The sequence below is a fragment of the Malaclemys terrapin genome, chromosome 2 (assembly GCF_027887155.1).
Source record: "Malaclemys terrapin pileata isolate rMalTer1 chromosome 2, rMalTer1.hap1, whole genome shotgun sequence".
Lineage (NCBI taxonomy): Eukaryota > Metazoa > Chordata > Testudines > Emydidae > Malaclemys > Malaclemys terrapin.
The window spans coordinates 196,246,918-196,266,835 of NC_071506.1; the positions used below are offsets into that span (position 1 = coordinate 196,246,918).

Genomic DNA, 19,918 nt, shown 5'->3' on the forward strand with positions numbered 1-19,918 from the left:
CAACACCCCAGATACAAGGGCACTGGGGTCCGGGAGGGACACGGGGGCCAGAGGACAGGCGGATCACCGGCCTGCAGGGGGTGCTCCAGGACGCTGGAAGAGCTAATTCCCAGAAGAGACTAGCAGGAGGCGCCGCAGGCTTGAGTCCGCTCCTCTACAGGCAGGCAGAGGAACATAAATTCCAGCTGAGTCCAGCCAAAAAAAGTCCATTTACCATACTATTGGATGGAGAAGGTATTGCTATTGGAGAAGAACCTTGTATATTTTGGAATGACCTTGGCCACAGAACTAAGTTTGGACCACAAATGTGGCAGTTAAAGCAAAGAAGAGACCGAAACATCTCTGATGTAACTCCAGTACCAATTGGGGTTCTTGTATTAGGTCTCTGAAAACAACAATCTCCCAATACTTGAATATGCCTCATCTCTCTAGTCACACATTTGCTCCCAGAAGCCTTGCCAAGACTGACATTGTCCAGTCGTCTGCAGTTCACCTGATAACTGGATCTGTAAGATCTACTCCAACAGCAATTCGTGAGTCTGATGTTCAACCTCTTGAGAATCATAGCAAAGAACTGCTAATTTGGTATGGAAATTGTCTTCATTCTCTAACTGAATGTCATTGTTGAGGAACTGAAAAACCAAATCAAGGCTGAAAGGATTGTCTTGTTTCAAAAGAGGCGTAAAGGCTACTAAAGAAACAGCAGCATTTCATGATGATAGGAAGGTAAGGTGCATAAAGAATCTTGTATGCCCATTAATTCCTCCATGTGAACCTATTTACTTTGGTAAATATCTCTTTCTTTTGAAACCTTGCTCGAAGGAACACCTGGACTTGGTTTCACTAAGAAAAATGGAAGAAAAGACCCTCCAGCAGTGTCAGTCACAAGGCAAACAGATTTATGTGTACACCAGTGGTTCGTCAGACAAATACTTCAAGAATGGCGGTTGTGTGTCTACATCTGGTAGCCTCAATGGAGAGAGTACAAGGAAGAGCATTAGGTCGGGATACATCAATTTTCAATTATATGGCTGAAATGAAAGTTATTCTCAGGGCATTCAAAAAGGGGGAAAAAAAGCAGAAATAGAGGTGGATTTTTCTCATGATTGTTGACTTGCAAGAAGCAATCCTCAGTTCCTTTTCAAGAAATCAGAATGCTATCAACAATACAGTTCATAAGGAGGCTCAGAGGATCAGAGAGCAAGGCAATAAATTGATTTTTTTTCAATGGATTCCATCACATGTTGGTATATATAGAAGTGAGGGAGCCAAACTTAGAAGCTCAGAAACTCGGGTAGGAATGACAATGATCAAGGATATTAACACGCTATCAAGGAAAATATTAGCTGAAATAAATGGTCAAAAGATAAAATATCCATAGATTTATATTAAAGCATCTTGGAAAATGACATTTGCTATCATGAGACTCTGGACAAGACACTCCACAGGAATGAAAACCAATAGAGATGGGACCAAGATATATATTCTAGAAGTTGTGTTGGGAGTAGACTTTAACACCTCGCCATGCTTTTGAACATAACATTGCAAGTAAAAGGATGTTCATTGGATCAAGCCCTTCCACAGGACCCTGTACAAGTCACCAAACTCATTCTTGAACTTCAGGGCCTGATATGATTGTGGGACAAGAAAACAGCTGCAACAATGTTAGGACAGATCCTCTTCCGGTGTAAATTGGAATAGCTCTGTGGTGCTAAGATGATTTACACCCTCTGAGGAACTGGTCCATTATTTTTAAATGTTTTCTTGCTAAGGTACTGTGACTAGCAAATGGGCTTTTATGGGTGTGGCATTACAGTCTATATGATTTTATAAAAATGTGCTAATGAGCGAATATAATGTAACTGGAATATGCTTCATGCAAAAGGTCTCTTGTAAGGTATCATTACAAAGCTTATAATCTACTGAGTGTGATCATCCTATTTGTATAAATGTACCACTCTTGTATCTGAAACTAGAAATATGAAATATAACTTTGAGGGTCTATTGTAATTATGCAAAGTGTGGGCCATTAATGGTGGTTTGGAATCTTGACTCCCATTAACCAGGACAATTGTCTGCAGATGGCTGTGTTTTACCTGTAAGTCTTCCTGTATACGTGTGTGCTGGCAAGTGGGTAATGAAGTCTTGCAGTGACATGTGATCATGTCACCTGAACTGGAATCCATCTTTAACCTGGTTTCTTTCCATTGAGAAGGAGGGGGTGGGAACCCAGAGAGGGACAAAGGATTCCCGCGTTGTGCAAAAGATTATATAAATGGGTGGAACAGAACAAAGGAGGAGGAGCCATCATGAAGAATCCCCTAGTTACCACCTGAGCTGCAACAAGAGCTGTACCGGGGAAAGAATTGTGCCCAGGCCTGGAAGGTCTGAGGAAAAAACTTACTGAAGTATCTCTGAGGGTGAGATTATCTGTATTCAGTTTGATTAGACATAGATTTGCGCATTTTATTTTATTTTGCTTAGTGACTTACTTTGTTCTGTCTGTTACTACTTGGAACCACTTAAATCCTACTTTCTGTATTTAATAAAATCACTTTTTACTTATAAATTGACCCAGAGTATGTATTAATACCTGGGGGAGCAAACAGCCATGCATATCTCTCTATCAGTGTTAAAGAGGGCGAACAATTTATGAGTTTACCCTGCATAAGCTTTATACAGAGTAAAACGGATTTATTTGGGTTTAGACCCCATTGGGAGTTGGGCATCTGAGTGTTAAAGACAAGAACACTTCTGTTAGCCGCTTTCAGGTAAACCTGCAGCTTTGGGGCAAGTAATTCAGATCCTGGGTCTTTGTTGGAGCGGACGGGAGAGTCTGGCTCAGCAAGACAGGGTGCTGGGGCCCCGAGCTGGCAGGGAAGGCAGGGGTAGAAGTAGTCTTGGCACATCAGGTGGCAGCTCCCAAGGGGGGTTCTGTGATCTAACCCATCACAATGGGTTCTCACCAACACATTCTCTCTTAAACACCTCCTTCCTCCCACTAGGCCACAAACTTTCAGCTGAATAGTAAGAGTTGTGAAATAAGGCAAGCTCTGTGAACACTTCATTATAAAAATGCTAGAGTATTCTACACTAATGCAATAATTATTGTGAACTGTGCCGTTTGGGATTATGACTATATAATAGTGCAGTATGTTTTTTTGTGTTGTTTGTTTTTTTTATAAAGAAATGGGTCAGGTCTGACATACTCACATCTCTAGATAAGTGCACAGTGGTGTTTAGGGTTGGCACCTCTGAAGGTAAGTTGACCTAGAAATGTATGTTATGGCATACATTTAGAAGTTTCCCAGTAAGCATACAAAAAGCCAGGGTACTAATCAGCAAAAGTGCCAGTTTGAGAGAGACCATTTTTATAAGTCGACTCAGCAGAAAATTGCATTTGGTGCGTGTGTGTGTGTTTACTTCTTATAAGAAATTATCATTTTATGATCAGTCTTTGTTCATATATTCATGCATCTAAATTCTCACTTAAGTTTGCAGTGTAAATAGATACAAAAATTGAACAAGTCAGCTTTGGTAGCTTCAAAGGAGAATTAATAATAATAAAAAAAAGGTTATATAACACTGTAATTTTAACAGGATAAAGCTGTGAGAGGTTTCCATAGTAACACAGCTGATAGCAATTGACTTGCCCTGGCATCTGGACATGTTTAGGGCTTATGATGTGACTGCAGGCAATACTAGAAGATTAGATTAAAAACATGATTGATATGAAGTTCAGAAATAACACAGCATCCTTTTGTTAGGAAAAAAATACAACCATTTCCAATGAAGTTTGTGCAATTCTGGAGTGACAATTACAGGCTTGTGAAGGTTGCTAATTGAGACTCTGTCTACATTATTATGTGTAAACTATTTTCGGCTATACTGTAGCCAAACATGACTGTAACATGCTTTGTGTTCATACACAATACTGTTGCAGACTGGGTTACCCCCACATTCAGAAAGCATGCTAAAATTTTGCAAAGAAGGTAGATTATATAGCCTGTCTTTAAATAATCCCTGTCCACAGCTGTGTCTACCTTGGTGTTAAAACTGTGCATGCTACAATAGAACTGGAAAACAGCTAGGAAATGGTTGTCCAGAAAAGTTCTGGAAGAAATGTACTTGTCATCTGTTTTCCAACAGGTCTTGCAGTTAGTACAGTTTTACTCCTCCTGTCTAGAGGGCCTTAGTGTTAAATCCTATCTACACTGAAGAAAATACCAGGTATGGGGAGCCAGTTACATCATAGTCATTTTTTTAACTCAGTTAAAACCTAACACATCTGAGTACCTTGTGAAAAGATCTGAGGCCCCTATTCAGCAAAGCACTTGATCACATTCTTAACTTTTAACTTTAGGCATGTGTTTGAGCCGCATTGAATCAGACCTTAAAGTAGGTTGTGGGTATGTCTACACTAGAAACACTATAGCAGCATGGCTACAGATGCGCCGCTGTGGTGTGGACAGTTACTACAGCAATGGAAGAGATTCTTCTGAGAGGCTTAACTATGTTTCACATGGCGTGAAATTTTTCACAGCCCTAAGCAATGTAGTTAAGCCAACCTAACTTTGTAGTGTAGACCAGCCCTTGTTGGTTAATTGGGAAAAACAATACGTTCTGTGCAACAACATCTCTTTCTGCACAGTTCAGTTAAATGAATCACTGTCCAATGAGCATCAAAAAGAGTCTCTCATTTTTGAGAAATCCCAAGAGGAAAATACGAATTAAATGTTGTTGGGTTACAGGGACGGGGGGACGAAGACAGTTGTAGCCAGCTATAGGAAAAGTTTGAGATTGCTGTAATCCAGAAGGTCAGCAGTACTCTGGGGAAGGTACTTATCAAAACATTTTCAAAGCTAACATTACCGTGAGAATAACCATAAAAAAATAATAATGGAGCTCTTCAAATTCCCAGCATGATAATGGTGATGAAGAGGGAGGAAAGGATTAATTTTCTTAGTTCTAAGACCACGCTGACTTGTTGCTCTGATACTGTGTTGTAATAAGAATGGTTTGTTTTGCCAGACAATATCTGAATAAGCTTCCATATATTATGCCATTAAGCTTCAGCTATTCATTTTGTTGCATCCAGTATATGCCCTGCTTCCATTAAATTTTATTAATGCATACTTTTCTGTTGCCAAAAACTCTAAATTAATGTGCTGACCATATTTCCTTTTTAGCAGGAGACTGTCACAGCAGGTGAAAAGGAGACAACTGGGATTGCTGAGGAAGAGAGTGAGGTAAATATGAACAGCCGTAGGAGGGCATATGTTCTTTAATATCTCAAGAAAAGTGTCACAAAGTTGTGTGTGTTGGTTTTTTGTTTCCATGTTATGAATATGTGCTAGCTAGAACATCTGTCAATTCAGCTGAGACCTATTCTGTTGCAGTGGTATACTACCAGGAAACCCCACTATAACACGCCCTCTGATAACGCGAATTGGGCTATAACGCGATCATAAGGTGGCTCCCGCCGCCCCAAGCGCGTCAAAAAAAAAAAAAAAAAAAGCACCGGCTGGCGTGCCACCGAAGCACAAAACAAACAAACAAAAAACGCCGAAGCACAAAACAAACAAACAAACAAAAAAGCTGCCGGAGTGCCGCCAAAGCACAAAAAAAAAACTGGCTGGACCGCCGCCGAAGAAAAACAAAGAAAGGAACGTGCCTTCCCCACTGCCTCTTCCCCTCTACCCTTGCTTCTCCTTTTGGTGGGAAGAGCCATTCTCCTCCCCAGCTGCTCCTCACTCTTCCTCTGCCCCTTGCACATCTCCCCTGCTCTCCGCCCAAGAGAAATTGACCGGCTTGAAACTGACCGGCTTTAAATGGTAAAATTTTCGTAACCCCACTATACCGTGACCCCGCATTTATCGCAATCGAATTTTTTGGACCCCAATCATCGTGTTATAGCGGGGTTTCACTGTATCATAAATATTTTAGGACAGGTAAGAATGTGGTTATGTGGTAGAAGGAGATATAATGTTGTTTCTATTGCCATTCAGAATGAACAGAAAATATGCTGCCATGGAGTTTGAATGGCATTAACACTTCCTGTGGATTTGTTTGTCTGGGCTCCTAATAGTGTCTTTTTTTTAAAAAATTGCTTTCATTCATCATTCCATTTTTCTAGCATGCTAAGCCCTAAACTGAAACAGAAGTTAGAATATAATTATCTTACAATTTTATTTTCTAAAGCACAAATTGGGCATTTTATTAGATATGGTTAAAAACAACTAAATAAAAAGCTTAATGAAATATTGAATTTCTCTTTAAGATCAGGTACCCTCTGATCGACTGTTTGTTTGTTTTAGGTTATGCTCTCATATGTGTGAGAGAACATATACTATTTATTCTGGATCCTTGTTTACTAAAATGCAACCTTGACAATGCATTTTAAATTATGGTGAGAGTAACATGAGGATTTCAGCACTAGTGACTGGAAATTAAATTCAGAAATAGGAAAAAGGGTTGAAAAATGAGGAAACTGTAAACTCCGGTAACTACTCAATTGGGTCCAATCCTGCAAGATGCTAACTACCTCTCTTTTTATAAGTTTCTGAACTCTGGTATGTAAGTATTTGCTAAAATATCATAGACCAATTCACTACTCATTCTGGTTTTAGATTATTGTAACTCCAATGGGCCAAATTCTGCTCTCAGTTATGCTGGTGTAAATGTGAAGTAAATCTACTACCATCAGTAAAGTTACTCCAAATTTATGCCAGGGTAACTGAGGGTAGAATTTGGTTCATTGACTTCACTAGAGTTGCTACTGCTTTACATTGGCGTGAATGGAGAATCAAGCCCTGAAGTGTAATGCTGATTTTTTTTCCCATTTAAACAGAAATGTATAGGCCCGATTCACCACTGCATTATTCCAAATTTACACCAGCATAGCTGCATTGAAATCAGTGGAGTTACACAGGCATGACACTGGAGTAATATAGTGGTCAATCAAGCCCTACTTCTTTAAAACTGAGGGTTGAAATAATAACAAATACAACACCATCTTTCTTCTAGAGCATTGGCTTGTCACTCTTGATATGTCTGTTCCAGTATCTTGTATTCAAGAAATCCCTTACTGTCCACAAAGTGCAAGCTGACTAATGTCTTCAAAATGTAACTGTTCATCAAGCTCTCTAATATAGTGTATATGTAAACTCAACCTCTCTTGCATGGCACATTCACCCCTCACACATATGCATCAAATCTCATATTTAAATGGGCAATATTTGTTCAGTTCATAACAGCTGCGAAACTCTATCCATTGAGTCTTGTATCCTGCCTTCAGCAGAAGGTGGTATGTGATGCTTGAGAGAGAGACCCACACACTTTCACCATTATTTGTTTAGCCAGTTGTGCAGTACCTGGGAAATCCATCCAGACCTCTGCAGGCAATGGATTTATTTCCTAAAGCATGAGCTTTAGTTCCCCATAGCATTATATTAGCTTGCTTAGCTACAAATATAATTAACTATCATAAAAATTATCCAGTCCCTTTTTAAATCCAGCTATTGAGGCCAATCTTAAGTTAGTGAAAACTGGCATGCACTATTCAAGTCAAACATTATGGACTAGATCTTATTAACTCATAGACTTCCCCCAGCAGTAAATACCTTGGGCCGTGTTTCTCCTCTTACTTACACTTCTTTTGTATGCAGGAGGGTTTGTTTACAATATGAAATCAGGTAGCATATGTAGATTTACAAATACCTGTATTATTCACCACTGCTATCTAGGGTGAAATCATGGTCCCAGTGAAGTAAATAGGAATTTTGCCATTGACTTAAATGGAGGTAGGATTTCATCCTAAATAGCCATGGGGCTAATCCAAGATTTTGAGATATGATAGAGAGAAATGGTTTCATTTTTGCCACTTACCCTGGTAATATCGACAAAAACCCATATTTATGATTTTCTTTCTTTTCTTGTTATAGTCTGTCACAGGAATGAATTATCATTTCATTTTGATGCATGCTGTACATATGGTGACTTATGACAAAGGGCTGTCAGAGTCTGACTGTTTCAGTGTACTGTATTTTAGGACTGATATTTGTAAAATTAGAACACGCTTCCTTCATGGAAAATGGACTGCACAAATCCAATAAAGAGAAAAGAAGTGTTGATTCCGATCACATCAGATAGCAGGATCAATTTCTGTAGAATTTTGTAGAAGCATAGTGTATAAAATCAATCTAATATGCACTGCCTCCCACATCTCTCCTCCATTAGCTTCTCTCTGGGTTTTTACAGCTATTGTTTATTTAAATCTCTTATTGAAGCAAGACTGCTGAAATTGGTAGTACAAGGAAGGCCTGACCTGATGTCTTTACTCACAAGTCCCAGGATGTTTGCTGGTATAATTTGATCTGGCTGCCCGTTAAAGCCATGTATACTTGATTCTGTGTCAAATGCAATTAAAATTAAAGTCTCTCTATAAATTCACACAATATATTTTAGCTTTTCTTATCTTCTGTAAAGAAAATTGGAAAAATTTGTTTACACCGGTCCTTGCCATCATTAACTCTTAATGAGACTGGTAATGTCCAGCAATGATGGATGTGATTGGATGTGATCAACCTTATCCATGAAGCAGATATTTGATCTGAGGCAACAAGGATTATCAGACTCTTAGCCACCAAAGCCAATTCTGCTAAATGCAACTTGTTAGATGCAGTGGTGGAGGGGAAAGTGAATCATTTTTACCCCCAATTTCACTATGGCATGATAAACAGAAATACCATAATGAAGCTGCTTGGATGTGGCATATGAGTTTTCTATTTGCCGAGCCCCCAAAGCAGATGACACTAGCTGGGAAGGGGATGTGGCCGGGCATCCATTCATTATGTTCCATGGAGAGTTTTCACTGCTGGGTTCCTATAGAGCCGCAACCCTGTTGAAAGTGGCCCTTCTCCAGCCAAACCCATGTGTAAAGCGCAGTGTAAACCCATTCTCCTCTCTCCTAGAGGCAAATCCTCCAGCAATGCAGCTTTAAGGCAAATGAGCCCTCAAACTCTGCTCTAAAACTTTTTTTTTTGTTGTATTGTAGTGTGTGTTTTATATCTGTGCCCAGTAAGGAGCCATCCCAATATGCAGCCGTATGCCTTTAATCCATTTTTATTTTAGTTAATGCCTTAGGAAACCCTCCCTGAAGAAGTAACTTTTGTCAATGCCACTAAGTATACCAAGGAAGCATCGTAACAGGTTTTTCCCATCTTTAATCATAAGGTACAGAATAGCATCTAACAGCATGAGTCTCTTTGTATTTACTTTGATGTAAATACAGAGACACTCCATTGAAATCAGTGGCATTACCTTGGTATAAAACCAGTGTGGGATCATAATAAAGCCCACTGCATTGTCTAATGGATCTAAATAAGCAAATTGATGCCAGTTTATATCTATCTAGCTATCTATCAATCAAAGCCTGGAGCTCTTTAAAGTGGCCTGGGTACAGTTGGTGAATAGCTGTTGTCCAGAATGATGGATGTGGCTGAACGGTTTCCATTTTCTGTTGGCTGTAGATGGTAGCTATAACTGAAGATGCAGGTGCAGTTGAAAATGCTGTTGTAACTGAAGCCAGTGAAGGTGCTGCTGCAGCTGAAACAGCTGATGAAGGTGACAAACCTAAAATAGAAGAGAAGGAAGCAGTGGTGGCTCAGGTAAGATGTTGTCGGGATGCTTTCTGAAGCACTACACAAGAGAAAATATTGGACTGTTCATGTCTCCTGGCCTGAGTTACCACAACACCCTTTCTCGGGAAAGCGATGACTTATCTGTCCATATTGGCCCCCATTCTGCTTTAAGTGACACTGGTATGAAGTAGCACCACTGACTATGGAGCTATGCCAGTTTATACCAGCTGAGAATCTGGCCCAGTGTGCCAAAAATCATTTCTGATGACTTTACAATTGATAGATACTTCTCAGATGTGTTCTGGGGTTTATAACAGGCTCAATTAATCCTAAAGATAAGCATAAGCTATTTCATTCCATTAGCTATACATCTGGAGAGCAGTGGCTTGTTAAACAGAGCTTTGAGACTCTTCAGATGTGTTTTTATCTAACTGCTCTTTTTTCCCCCAATGATAAATAAGATCAAGTGCACTGGTGTTCAGAGATGCTGAGCACATGTAATTAGTCAATTGGAGTGGTGAGTGCTCAACGGGGGAGATTTTCAGAGGCACACAGGGTAGCAAAGGCCTAACTCCCACTTATTCCCATTGGGAGTTGGGTACCAAACTGCTCTTTGTGCCTCTGAAAATCTCCCTCTACGCCCTCCTGGCACCTGTGAAAGTTAGGCCTTGAATCCCATGCAACTCTAGAAGAAATAAATTGCAAGGATATTCTAGTGTGTGGTCAGGCTGGCTTCCAGCTTTTCAGCAACTGGAGACCAAAGAAAAGACCCCAAGTGGTACTCTGGCACTCTAGGGATCAAGGACTTCCATGTCACAATTACCTTAGGCTCTTCACATCTGTTTGTTTCAATCACGCTCCTGTTGTCTCAAGCTCTTCAGGTTGTGGATTGCTTTTTGTTATGTGCTTATGCAATGCCTCACACAATGAAGTTGAGGCCCCTAGGTCCTACCACAGTACAAATAATTAATAATAATCAGAACAGTCCCTGACCCATCAATACAAACTCTCTCTTTCTGTAGGGTTCAGGGGTATGTTTAACCCAGACTATATAAAATAAACAATTGATAGACCTGGTCATCCTCTGTTCTACCTGCTTCCCCATGGGGGGTTGGGAGAAGAGGTACAGATTGAGATTTGGGAAACTCATTTACATAACCTCTCTCACACTCTCTCTCTCTCTCTCTCTCTCTCTCTCACACACACACACACACACACACACACACACACACACACACACACACACACACACACACACACACATATATATATATATATATATATATATATATATTAATGAACAATGCTACAGAATTGGGGGAGAGGTATTTCCCTTGAGCACCAGGCTGAATTGATATGTTGGCCAGGTGAATAGCTGGCCAATGTGGTCTTTAGCGGGTTGCACACCCCAGACAGCTGCCTAAAATCCTATCTGAATAGGGCTCTTATATTAACATGATTGTAATGAGCTTCACGTGGTCTCTTCTGTCGTTTATGCTGGTGTAAATCAGGGAAAACTTGAATTGGTGTTTAAACTATTGCAAGTGAATATAGTGTGCCTGATTTTGATCTCCCACAAAATTTACACTAGTGTTACTTCACTGACGTAAGTGGAGTTACTTCTGATTTACGGCAGTGTTATGGCCTGATCCAAAGCACTTTGAAGTTAGTGGAAGTACTCCCATTAATTTCACTGGAAGTTGGACAGGGGCCTAAGTGAAAACAGAATAAAGTGCAGAGTGTTTTATCATCTGCTATGGTGACAGTTATAATCCATGGGGAGTAAGATAGAGAATTGACATGGGGAGGAATGGAGACCGGCAGTCACAAACTGGGAGGATATTATCCCCTGGATGCACTAGCATAGCTCTTGTCAGTGAGAAGATCAGCTGTGCACGAGAGGAAAATACATCCGTATTTTCTCTCATAAACAGAAAAGCAAATAAATAAAAGTTTTGTTTCATACTTTTTAGAAATAAAAACGAGGAGTCCTTGTTGCACCTTAGAGACTAACCAATTTATTTGGGCATAAGCTTTCGTGGGCTATAACCCACTTCATCAGATGCATGGAGTGAAAAATAGAGTAGGCAGGTATAAATATACAGCACATGAAAAGATGGGAGTTGCCTTACCAAGTAGGGGGTCAGTGCTAACAAGGCTAATTAATCACGCTCATAACATTTCTCTCTTTTTCTGATTTTTTTTTTCCAGGAGAAAGTCAGCAGCATCCCTTCACTAGTAATAGAGCCAGCATCAAACAACGAAGGGGAGGGAGAGGAGCATGAAGTCATAGTGAATGAATCCGAAGATGTTGTGGAAGACGTTGGCACTCAGGGCATTGAAAGTGATGCCAGTGAACCTTCCCAGGTTGTAAGTGAGCAGAAAACCATTGAAGAAATCCAAACTACATCCTCTGAAGAACCGCCTGTGTCAGCGGATGATGCAGCCCATGGAATGCCACCTGGCTTTCTCTTTAAGGTCTACTTGAGTATTTAGTCATTCTTATTTTAAACATTCCTTTAAACCTAGCATCAAGTGTAAGTAAGTATATCCAGGGGCACAGTTTATTTAGGCTGACAGCTATGTAGTTAAATAGCAAAAATGTCAAGCTGTTTTTCCTTTGTTTTTTCTACATAAAGGGGGAAATAAATCTTTACTTGTACTGTTCTTTATGTGCAACATGATCCTGTAGAATTATGGTGTTCAGTCAAATGTGCAAGTACACTAATCTAATCAGAGCAGTGAAAATATTGTAATATGTTGGGAGAATTTCTATGGCCTGCATTATGCAGCAGGTTAGACTAGATTATCAAAGTGTTCCTTTCTGGCCTGAAAATCTACCAGTGCAATCATGGGCCCCATTGAAGTCAATGAAACTTTTGCAATTGACTTCAATGCAACCAAGATTCCACATATTATTAGAGTAGCTTTTAACGTGATCATGTTGAAAAGCATTATATTTCAGTGGGCAGGTCTGAGAAATTCTGCCTTAAGTGTTTGTTGCCTGCCAAGAACCTTTGTGTTTCTTGGTTCCCAGGTACCTGATATTTCTTATTTCAAAATGATTGACTAGTAGATAAGCTGAGCGAAGATGAATGAAGTTCATGTGCTCTGTATTATAATTTGGATAGTTCAGTCTAACAAGTCCCATAGCAAGCCATGGTTATGCCCAATTATTTTGGATTATTTTTTTCTGTTCTCATGCACAAATGTTCTTTGCAAACTTCAAAAATAACAGGTTAGAGTGAGATGTCATGTGACTGTGATTTAAGACACACTGACAGTGTTCCTCTATTTTTCACCAAACTCTCGTGAGTTAAGTGAGAATGCACATTACCATTCCTGGCTTTGCTGCAGTGATGCCATGGGATTAGTTGCCATCAAGGAAACTAGAATAGGGCATCTACTTATGGAGATGGAATTATTTAGTTAAAGAAACAGTTTAGTTCTGCAAACAGATTATCTTGTCAATAATTACTAGTTGAAGTGAGAAATATCATAGCCCTAATTTACCAGCAAACAAGAGTGCTTTCCAGTCCACACAGCAGGATTCCCATTACCCACACCTTTAACTGACCACTGGAATTATACCATTTTCCTCACTATTATTTACAGGGAGGATTGCTTCAGGAATAAGATCAAAAGCCCAGAACCACAGATATCACTAGGGCATTAGCATCACTCTAAGTCCCTACTCAGTTTGCCTAAGATAGGGTGGCCAAATCCTTTCACCCTTCCTCGGGAAAGCCTCCAATGATGCCATTCTATGAATAAGGACAGCAGGATTTGCCCAAGCAGCAGTACTTATGGGATGTTGCAGCATCACCGATCCTCCAGATTCCTGTGAGCTGAGGGGACCCACCTGTCATTGAAGGAATGAGTGAATACATTCATATTTAATATGTGAATTTCTTCATGGAAGAGAATAGAAAAACATGGAATTAACAGACATATCAAACAAAAAAAATGGAGTGTATGTGCAATGATATCAGTTGAAAGAGAGGCAATGCCATGGCAGTGTGTTTGAGAGTTTGAAAGCACAGTACAGGTGCACATTGTTAAATGTGAGTCGCGAAAGAGATAATTTGTTTCTACTTAATTTTTCTTAGTACTTTCCCTAGATGACATCCTCATGTTTTTTATTTTTTTTCTTCAGGTTGAAGCGCTACATGATTTTGAGGCCGCTAATACTGACGAACTTAACTTAAAACGAGGAGATACTGTACTAGTAATCCCTTCTGAGGCCACAGATGACCAGGTAAACAACCGAGGAACCATTTCTTTTGCTATTTTTCTTTTCCTGGAGATATTTCTAACAGTCTAGAGTTGTTAACAAATGCAGTCATTTAAAATGTCACTGTTAGAACATACGAAGACTAAAACTGTCTTTACTTCATTTTCATCTAAGAGTAAAAGGCAATGTTGATTATAACCTGGAAATGCAGTAGACGTATTGATGGTATGATTTAACCTTCATTATGGACCAACATTTTTCTAGATTTAATTTGGCTGCTTTAAATCATGGTTTTACTTCTCTCTCTCTCTCATTTACACATAGTAGATGCATACAAATAGTGCATTAGGTCACTATAAATCTTGTTTTAACATTGCAGCAAAATTGGTAGTCTAGTGTCTGGAGCTTATACATATAGATTTGAACAGATCAGATCTATACAAATTAGGCCATAGAGCATTATGCTCACAAATTGTGTAACCTTACAACAATTTATGTGTAGTAACTCTGTAGTTTTAACTCTTCCCTCTGGAAGTCTAAATCTCCTACAGTATTGGTTCTGGAAATATCAACTTCTACTAATCCTGCAGTTTCCTACCCAGGCAAAAGACCTGGCAGTCAAACCTCCACTGGTATAGGCTGTGGAGGACCAGGCCCCCCCGAAAAGTGTTCATGTTCTTGATAAAAAATTGGCAACAGAGCTTTAATTTTGTTGGAACATGCAAAGATGTTTTAATTTAATTTAAATGTTACACATTTGCAATAGTACAATAAATGTTTTTTAAATAGAAGACATAATTTTATACTCTAAACTCTGGCTTCATCTAATGCCCATTGAAGTCAATAGAAAGACTCCCAAAGGATAAGGCCGAATGAGATCATTGCTCCAATCACAATTTGATTTGAACAAAAAGCTTTCTTTAGCTTTGCTTGAAACATAGATCTACCCCCGCTTCTTCCATAGGCAGTGGAGAAATGATTTTACCTTTTCAAAGGGTTCAAGGAAGGTACTGCACCTATTTTACCAAGCTTCTTATTGTTGGGTAGTTCCCCATTAGTAGGGGACGATATGAAGAACGTGCCTCTATTTCTGTCATTTTGAGGCCTGATCCTGCAAGTAAGTAGTGCTGGGAATATTCCTTACCACCCTAAATAATCCTATTGTCTTCTATGGGACTATTCAGAATGCTAAGCACTATTCCTGACAGCACGTTTGCAAAATTGGGTCCTCCTAATACTCCTTTTAAGAAGTGCTAATGTTATCAACTGATCTCTTGCTATAATATACGAGCAGGATAAGTTATCTGTTTTACATTTCTAGTATACTGTACTGGATGCTTTTTCAGCATGACCCTATGTTCTTCTTATAAAGCTAGATTCTGCTATCCTGATTCAAGTTGAGTAGTACCTTATTCCATGTGCAGTCCCATTTACTTCAATGGCATTATTCACAGAGTAAGGTACTAAATGTGAGGATGACAGAATCAGGCTCAAAGATACTTAGGCCCTTAGCTTCCATTGAAGTCAATAGAAGTTAGGCACTGAAATACTTCTGAGGCTCTGGGTCATGTTCCTTAGCTCTTTTTTCTTGGAGTATTAAATATAAGCTTGGTCTTTTCTGGGCTAATCTATAAAGGTATATTATTCTCTTCTTGTTTGCATGTAAATCCCATTAGCATTAATTGGAGTAAATTGTGTGTATTGATGGAGAAAATATATTCATGTTTCTGAATTCAGTTAGCATCTATTATTATTCAGTGCACATATACCCTTCATGTTTATCATCATTGTTAAACTTAATATAATACCACACTAGTGAAGGACAAAAAAGATGGAGTTTTTTCTTTTTTTATCTCAGCTGTTCACTTTTCCTCCTTCGAAAGTGGCCTGTCTAAAGCCATATTTCTTGTATATTTGGTAGTATCGATTCATAGTTTCAGATCATATCAAACAAGAACACTTTGTGCTTGTTTGATCCTGGTGACTCCACTTTTTCTAATATACTTGAGTTGAATTGATTAAGATAAGTTCTAGTCAGCACCTGTTCCTAGCAGAATCTGCCTCCTTCTATGATCAGGAAGCTGTCATTTACTACTGCTCCTTCTGTCTCAATCATGCCACATGCTTGAAAGATATTTTCTCAGTTAAATTTACCCTGGTTTATTTCACTGCCAGTCTAAAATGTTGTCATTCTTACCTGCTTCAATGGTACTCAATCCTGATTAAATTAGAAAGCCATTTCACCCCTGACTAGAAGCTTCAGAAAGCCATTGAATAATCACAATTTGATGTAATTTTGTGTTGTGTTGAAGTTTTCTCAAAAGCATTCAACCTCTACATGTACAACCTGAGAAAATAATCCCAATGCAATATCAGGAGTTTCCACCATATCTCGTTATTTTGTGACTGTCTGGATCATATTCTTAAAAACAGCCCCTAATTTGGGACCTACACTATTCTGGATTCAGTTAAGTGTGCCCACCATTTTGCAAGTACAGTCACTTGTAGGCAAAAATGATTAAAATTAAATGGCCAGGATACAGACACTTGCATATGCAGATAAGGCACCTCAATCCCTTTGTGGATCTAGCCCTAAACCTTAACGTCCAGATGTTAGAGCTCAAAAAACTCCACTTAGCTGCCCGCTAACCTTGTAGGCATTTAGGTTTCTGTCAGTTGAAGTCCCCTACGTGCCTACATTTCTGGTTGTGTGCACAACCACCTGACACCCACTGCCTAATCCCCCCGGCCACAATTTCGCCTGAAGGGCCTGATTTGGTGGACTTGCTCAGAGACTGCCGGAGTGCATGTCTATTGGATTGGGCCCCATACAAAACGCAGTAGGAGGATATTGTCCTCTTATAGCCTATAGCCCGGTGGTTAGAGTAGTCCCACACAATAAGGGAAGAGTCATGTTCAGATCTCACCTGTCCCTATCTGAGGTGGAGCAGGCACTTGAAGCCACATCTCCCACCTAAAGCCAGTGGTTGAGTCACTCTCTGGCCCAATGAATATTTATTTATACAAAGTGGAACAGTAGAGACAGAGAGACCACCACCCCAGAATATCCCCTAACCCAGGGTGAAGGCACTCTCCTAGGAGGTGGGAGACCTGTGTTCAAGTTCCTACTCCAAATCAGGCACAATGGGGATTTGACCGTAGGTCTCCCACCACTGAGCTATGGCTATAAGAGACCACCTCTTCTCTCTCTTTTTTTATTTTGTGAAAGCATGCAGAGCTTCGCTGCTGTAGTGAGTCCAGTGTAGACTAGCCCTTACTCCCTTGCTGGGGTAGGGCTTAGGCCACACACCCCTCCTTGGCATTTCCTACTGGCTGGCTTGGGGACGTCAGCATGCTGGTGTTTGTGAATCCCATTCCTAGGGGTCAGGCTCTCCTCCTTCACTGTATAGGAAGCCTGGGTGCCTAACTAGGGGCTGTGGATTCCACTCGGCAGAAGGATGCCTAAAGTTAGGCACTGCAATTCTATGTCGTCTGTGTGGGTCTCGCCGCTATAGTCTAACATGTGAAACAACAACAGTGTAGTTGCAAAGTTATATGGTAGTTGAAGACACTGAAAATTTGGCCCACTATCTCTTTTTTCCCCTCCACCCCATCTATTTTTGTCTCTTTCATGGATGCTGGGACAGGTCTCAACGTCTCCCCTCTATTTGCTTAGCAATCTCTGCTGCCCTAAGTTATAGGAGCGGTTCAATATACTGTATTTCATGGACCTCTTCATGGTCAATTGAACTGCTTCATGTTAGCTGACAGTGTGGACACTGCAGCTCAGGGGGCTAGGCCAAGTCTCCACTGGAGCTGCAACATCCACAGTGCTATTTAACATGCTAGCTGGAGCATAGCTAAAGTATGATGTCTACCCAGGCTGGGAGGTTCAGCATTGTCCCAGCTGCAGCATTGACCTAGCCAAAAAGATTTGGAGCTGAGAGCAGAGGATATATTTTGAAAGACATTGAATTAATTTTATTATAAGCAGAGTGGCTTAGCACCACGGAAAGTTAAGTTTCCCCAACACTGGCCCCTGTAAGACCCTGCTTTCAATTAGTTAATTGCCAAACTGTAATAATTTGGTGTGAAGTTTTCAGTGCCAGGTGCCTGCCTCAGCCTGGATATTTGGAAAAGTTTCAAGTAATGGGTACGTGGTTTGGGGATCTTAGAGTACTTTAATAGTGGAAGAGCCAGGAACTGTTGCCACCACCAACTTCCACTATAGGAACCACAGTGAACTATCCTGCATAAAAAGAGGAGAATTTAGGGTGATTGGAAAGGAAAAACATGTATTTTCTCTAGCTTGTTGGGGTTAAAAGGTCCCCCCGCCCCCACACACCCCTAATATTAAACACTATGAATTTTAAAAGGACCTCAACACATCCTCCAATTTTGCACCTATAAAATGCTGTCTGCCTATAAACTCTCCCTTTTACCTTGCAGGAGGCTGGCTGGCTGACAGGCATTAAAGAATCGGATTGGCTGCAGTACAGAGATGCAGTAACCTATAAGGGACTTTTCCCAGAGAACTTCACAAAGCCCTTGGAGTAGTTCTCAGCTCAGGCATAACAGTGTTATAAGAAGCTCAGTCAGTAGGTTTTTAAATCTCTTTGAAACACAGGAACCCACTTTTGTAGTTAAACTGCTAATGGTTTACAGACTGGTGCCAGACAAAGCTTGGTGAAACATATCAAATGAGCATGAATGCAAACAGTTAAGTTAGCATCGTCTGAAGCAGTATATGAAAAAAATGTATTAAGAGAAATGTCCCTATTCGTTCACACGTATGTGGCAACAGGTTTGTTTGTGCGTTGTCGGAGCTATGGTGATCCTGTATTTGATCCTTTCCCATGAAATCTAAAATTAGCCTCCTCACTACGAGAACCTTAACTTCTCTGCACTAAGTGTATTGTATTGACTTGCTGCACTACAGAAGATTTTATTAGTAATCCTTTAGTAATGAGGTCAAATTATTAAGTTACGTGTTTAAAAAAATGAACTGCTGCAAAGTTTTTCAATGTTTTTTTGAACATATATACACATATATGCTTGTGTGTATATAAGTGCATACAGATACATAGGCATTAACATGTTACCCTCCATTGTAGTTCTTTGACTCTGTAGTATCATTAATAGATGCATTGCTCTTACAAGGTCTGGCATTACAGTAAATAGCTTTGTTCCAAAACAAAGCTAGCTGCTCCATTGCCAAAACATTATACAGTATCTGTGTTTGTAATGTGAAATTTTCATTCTGAGATGAACGATTATAACTATCACATTCAAAGCTGCTAAAACATTGGAAGGCATGGCTCAGTCTCCTCTATTTCTAGCTGTAATAGTTTGAGATTGTGTGGATAGAGTGGTTATAATGCTAATCTATACTTTAATTGGCTGAATTATGAAAACAAAAAATATCTAAGAAGGACAAAAACAAACAATATATTTTCACTATATGTATTTATGCAGCACACCTTCACAGATCCTTTTAAAATAAGGTATATAATGTATCCTGTATCAAGAAATCATCTGTAAACTATTATGTTTTTCAGTGTTGTGTCATTCAAAATAAACCTTTGATCCAAAAGAAGTTGTTTTTGAGAGTGTTTTTGAAGTTTGGTTAAATTGGATGAATATAATCCTAACATAATTCCTCCCCGCCCCCGCAAAGATATTCAGCACAACAGATACCCATATGTATGAGTTCTAGCACAAACTATCTCAGACTTGTTCTCCAAACAGAATTAATTTGTCTTAGAGCTCTAACCACCAATTAGTTTCTGACCACGAATGAAGGCGCTTACCTGGGATTTGGTTAATGCAGAACTGCAGTTGACATTTTCTGTTCTGCACCTTTGTCTAGTTTCTTTACTTGGAATCCAAATCTTTCATGAACTGCATTGTTTGTGGGGCTGTGTATCTTGAAGAACATATAGGATGTTCCTCAGGTTCCCTTTCTTGACATCTGGTTCCACATCCATTAATGGACTTGCTAGGACGCTTGATCTTGTAGCTCCCACAGGCCTAGAAGTCCTTG

General features: G+C 39.8%; 1 protein-coding gene across 2 annotated transcripts in view; it reads left to right on the forward strand.

Moving 5' to 3' along the window:
* Window positions 1-19,488, forward strand: part of AMPH (amphiphysin) — a 185,228-nt gene extending 165,740 nt beyond the window's left edge. Inside the window, exons 18-22 of one of the 2 annotated variants that reach the window (XM_054020662.1) lie at window positions 5,190-5,249; window positions 9,531-9,668; window positions 11,853-12,119; window positions 13,798-13,899; window positions 18,325-19,488. In XM_054020662.1, the coding sequence (XP_053876637.1) occupies window positions 5,190-5,249; window positions 9,531-9,668; window positions 11,853-12,119; window positions 13,798-13,899; window positions 18,325-18,432 (675 nt within the window). In that variant the 3' untranslated portion in view covers window positions 18,433-19,488. The remainder of the gene's footprint in view (window positions 1-5,189; window positions 5,250-9,530; window positions 9,669-11,852; window positions 12,120-13,797; window positions 13,900-18,324) is intronic. The other variant, XM_054020663.1, reaches the window with a different exon arrangement.
* Window positions 19,489-19,918: the final 430 nt, after the last annotated feature.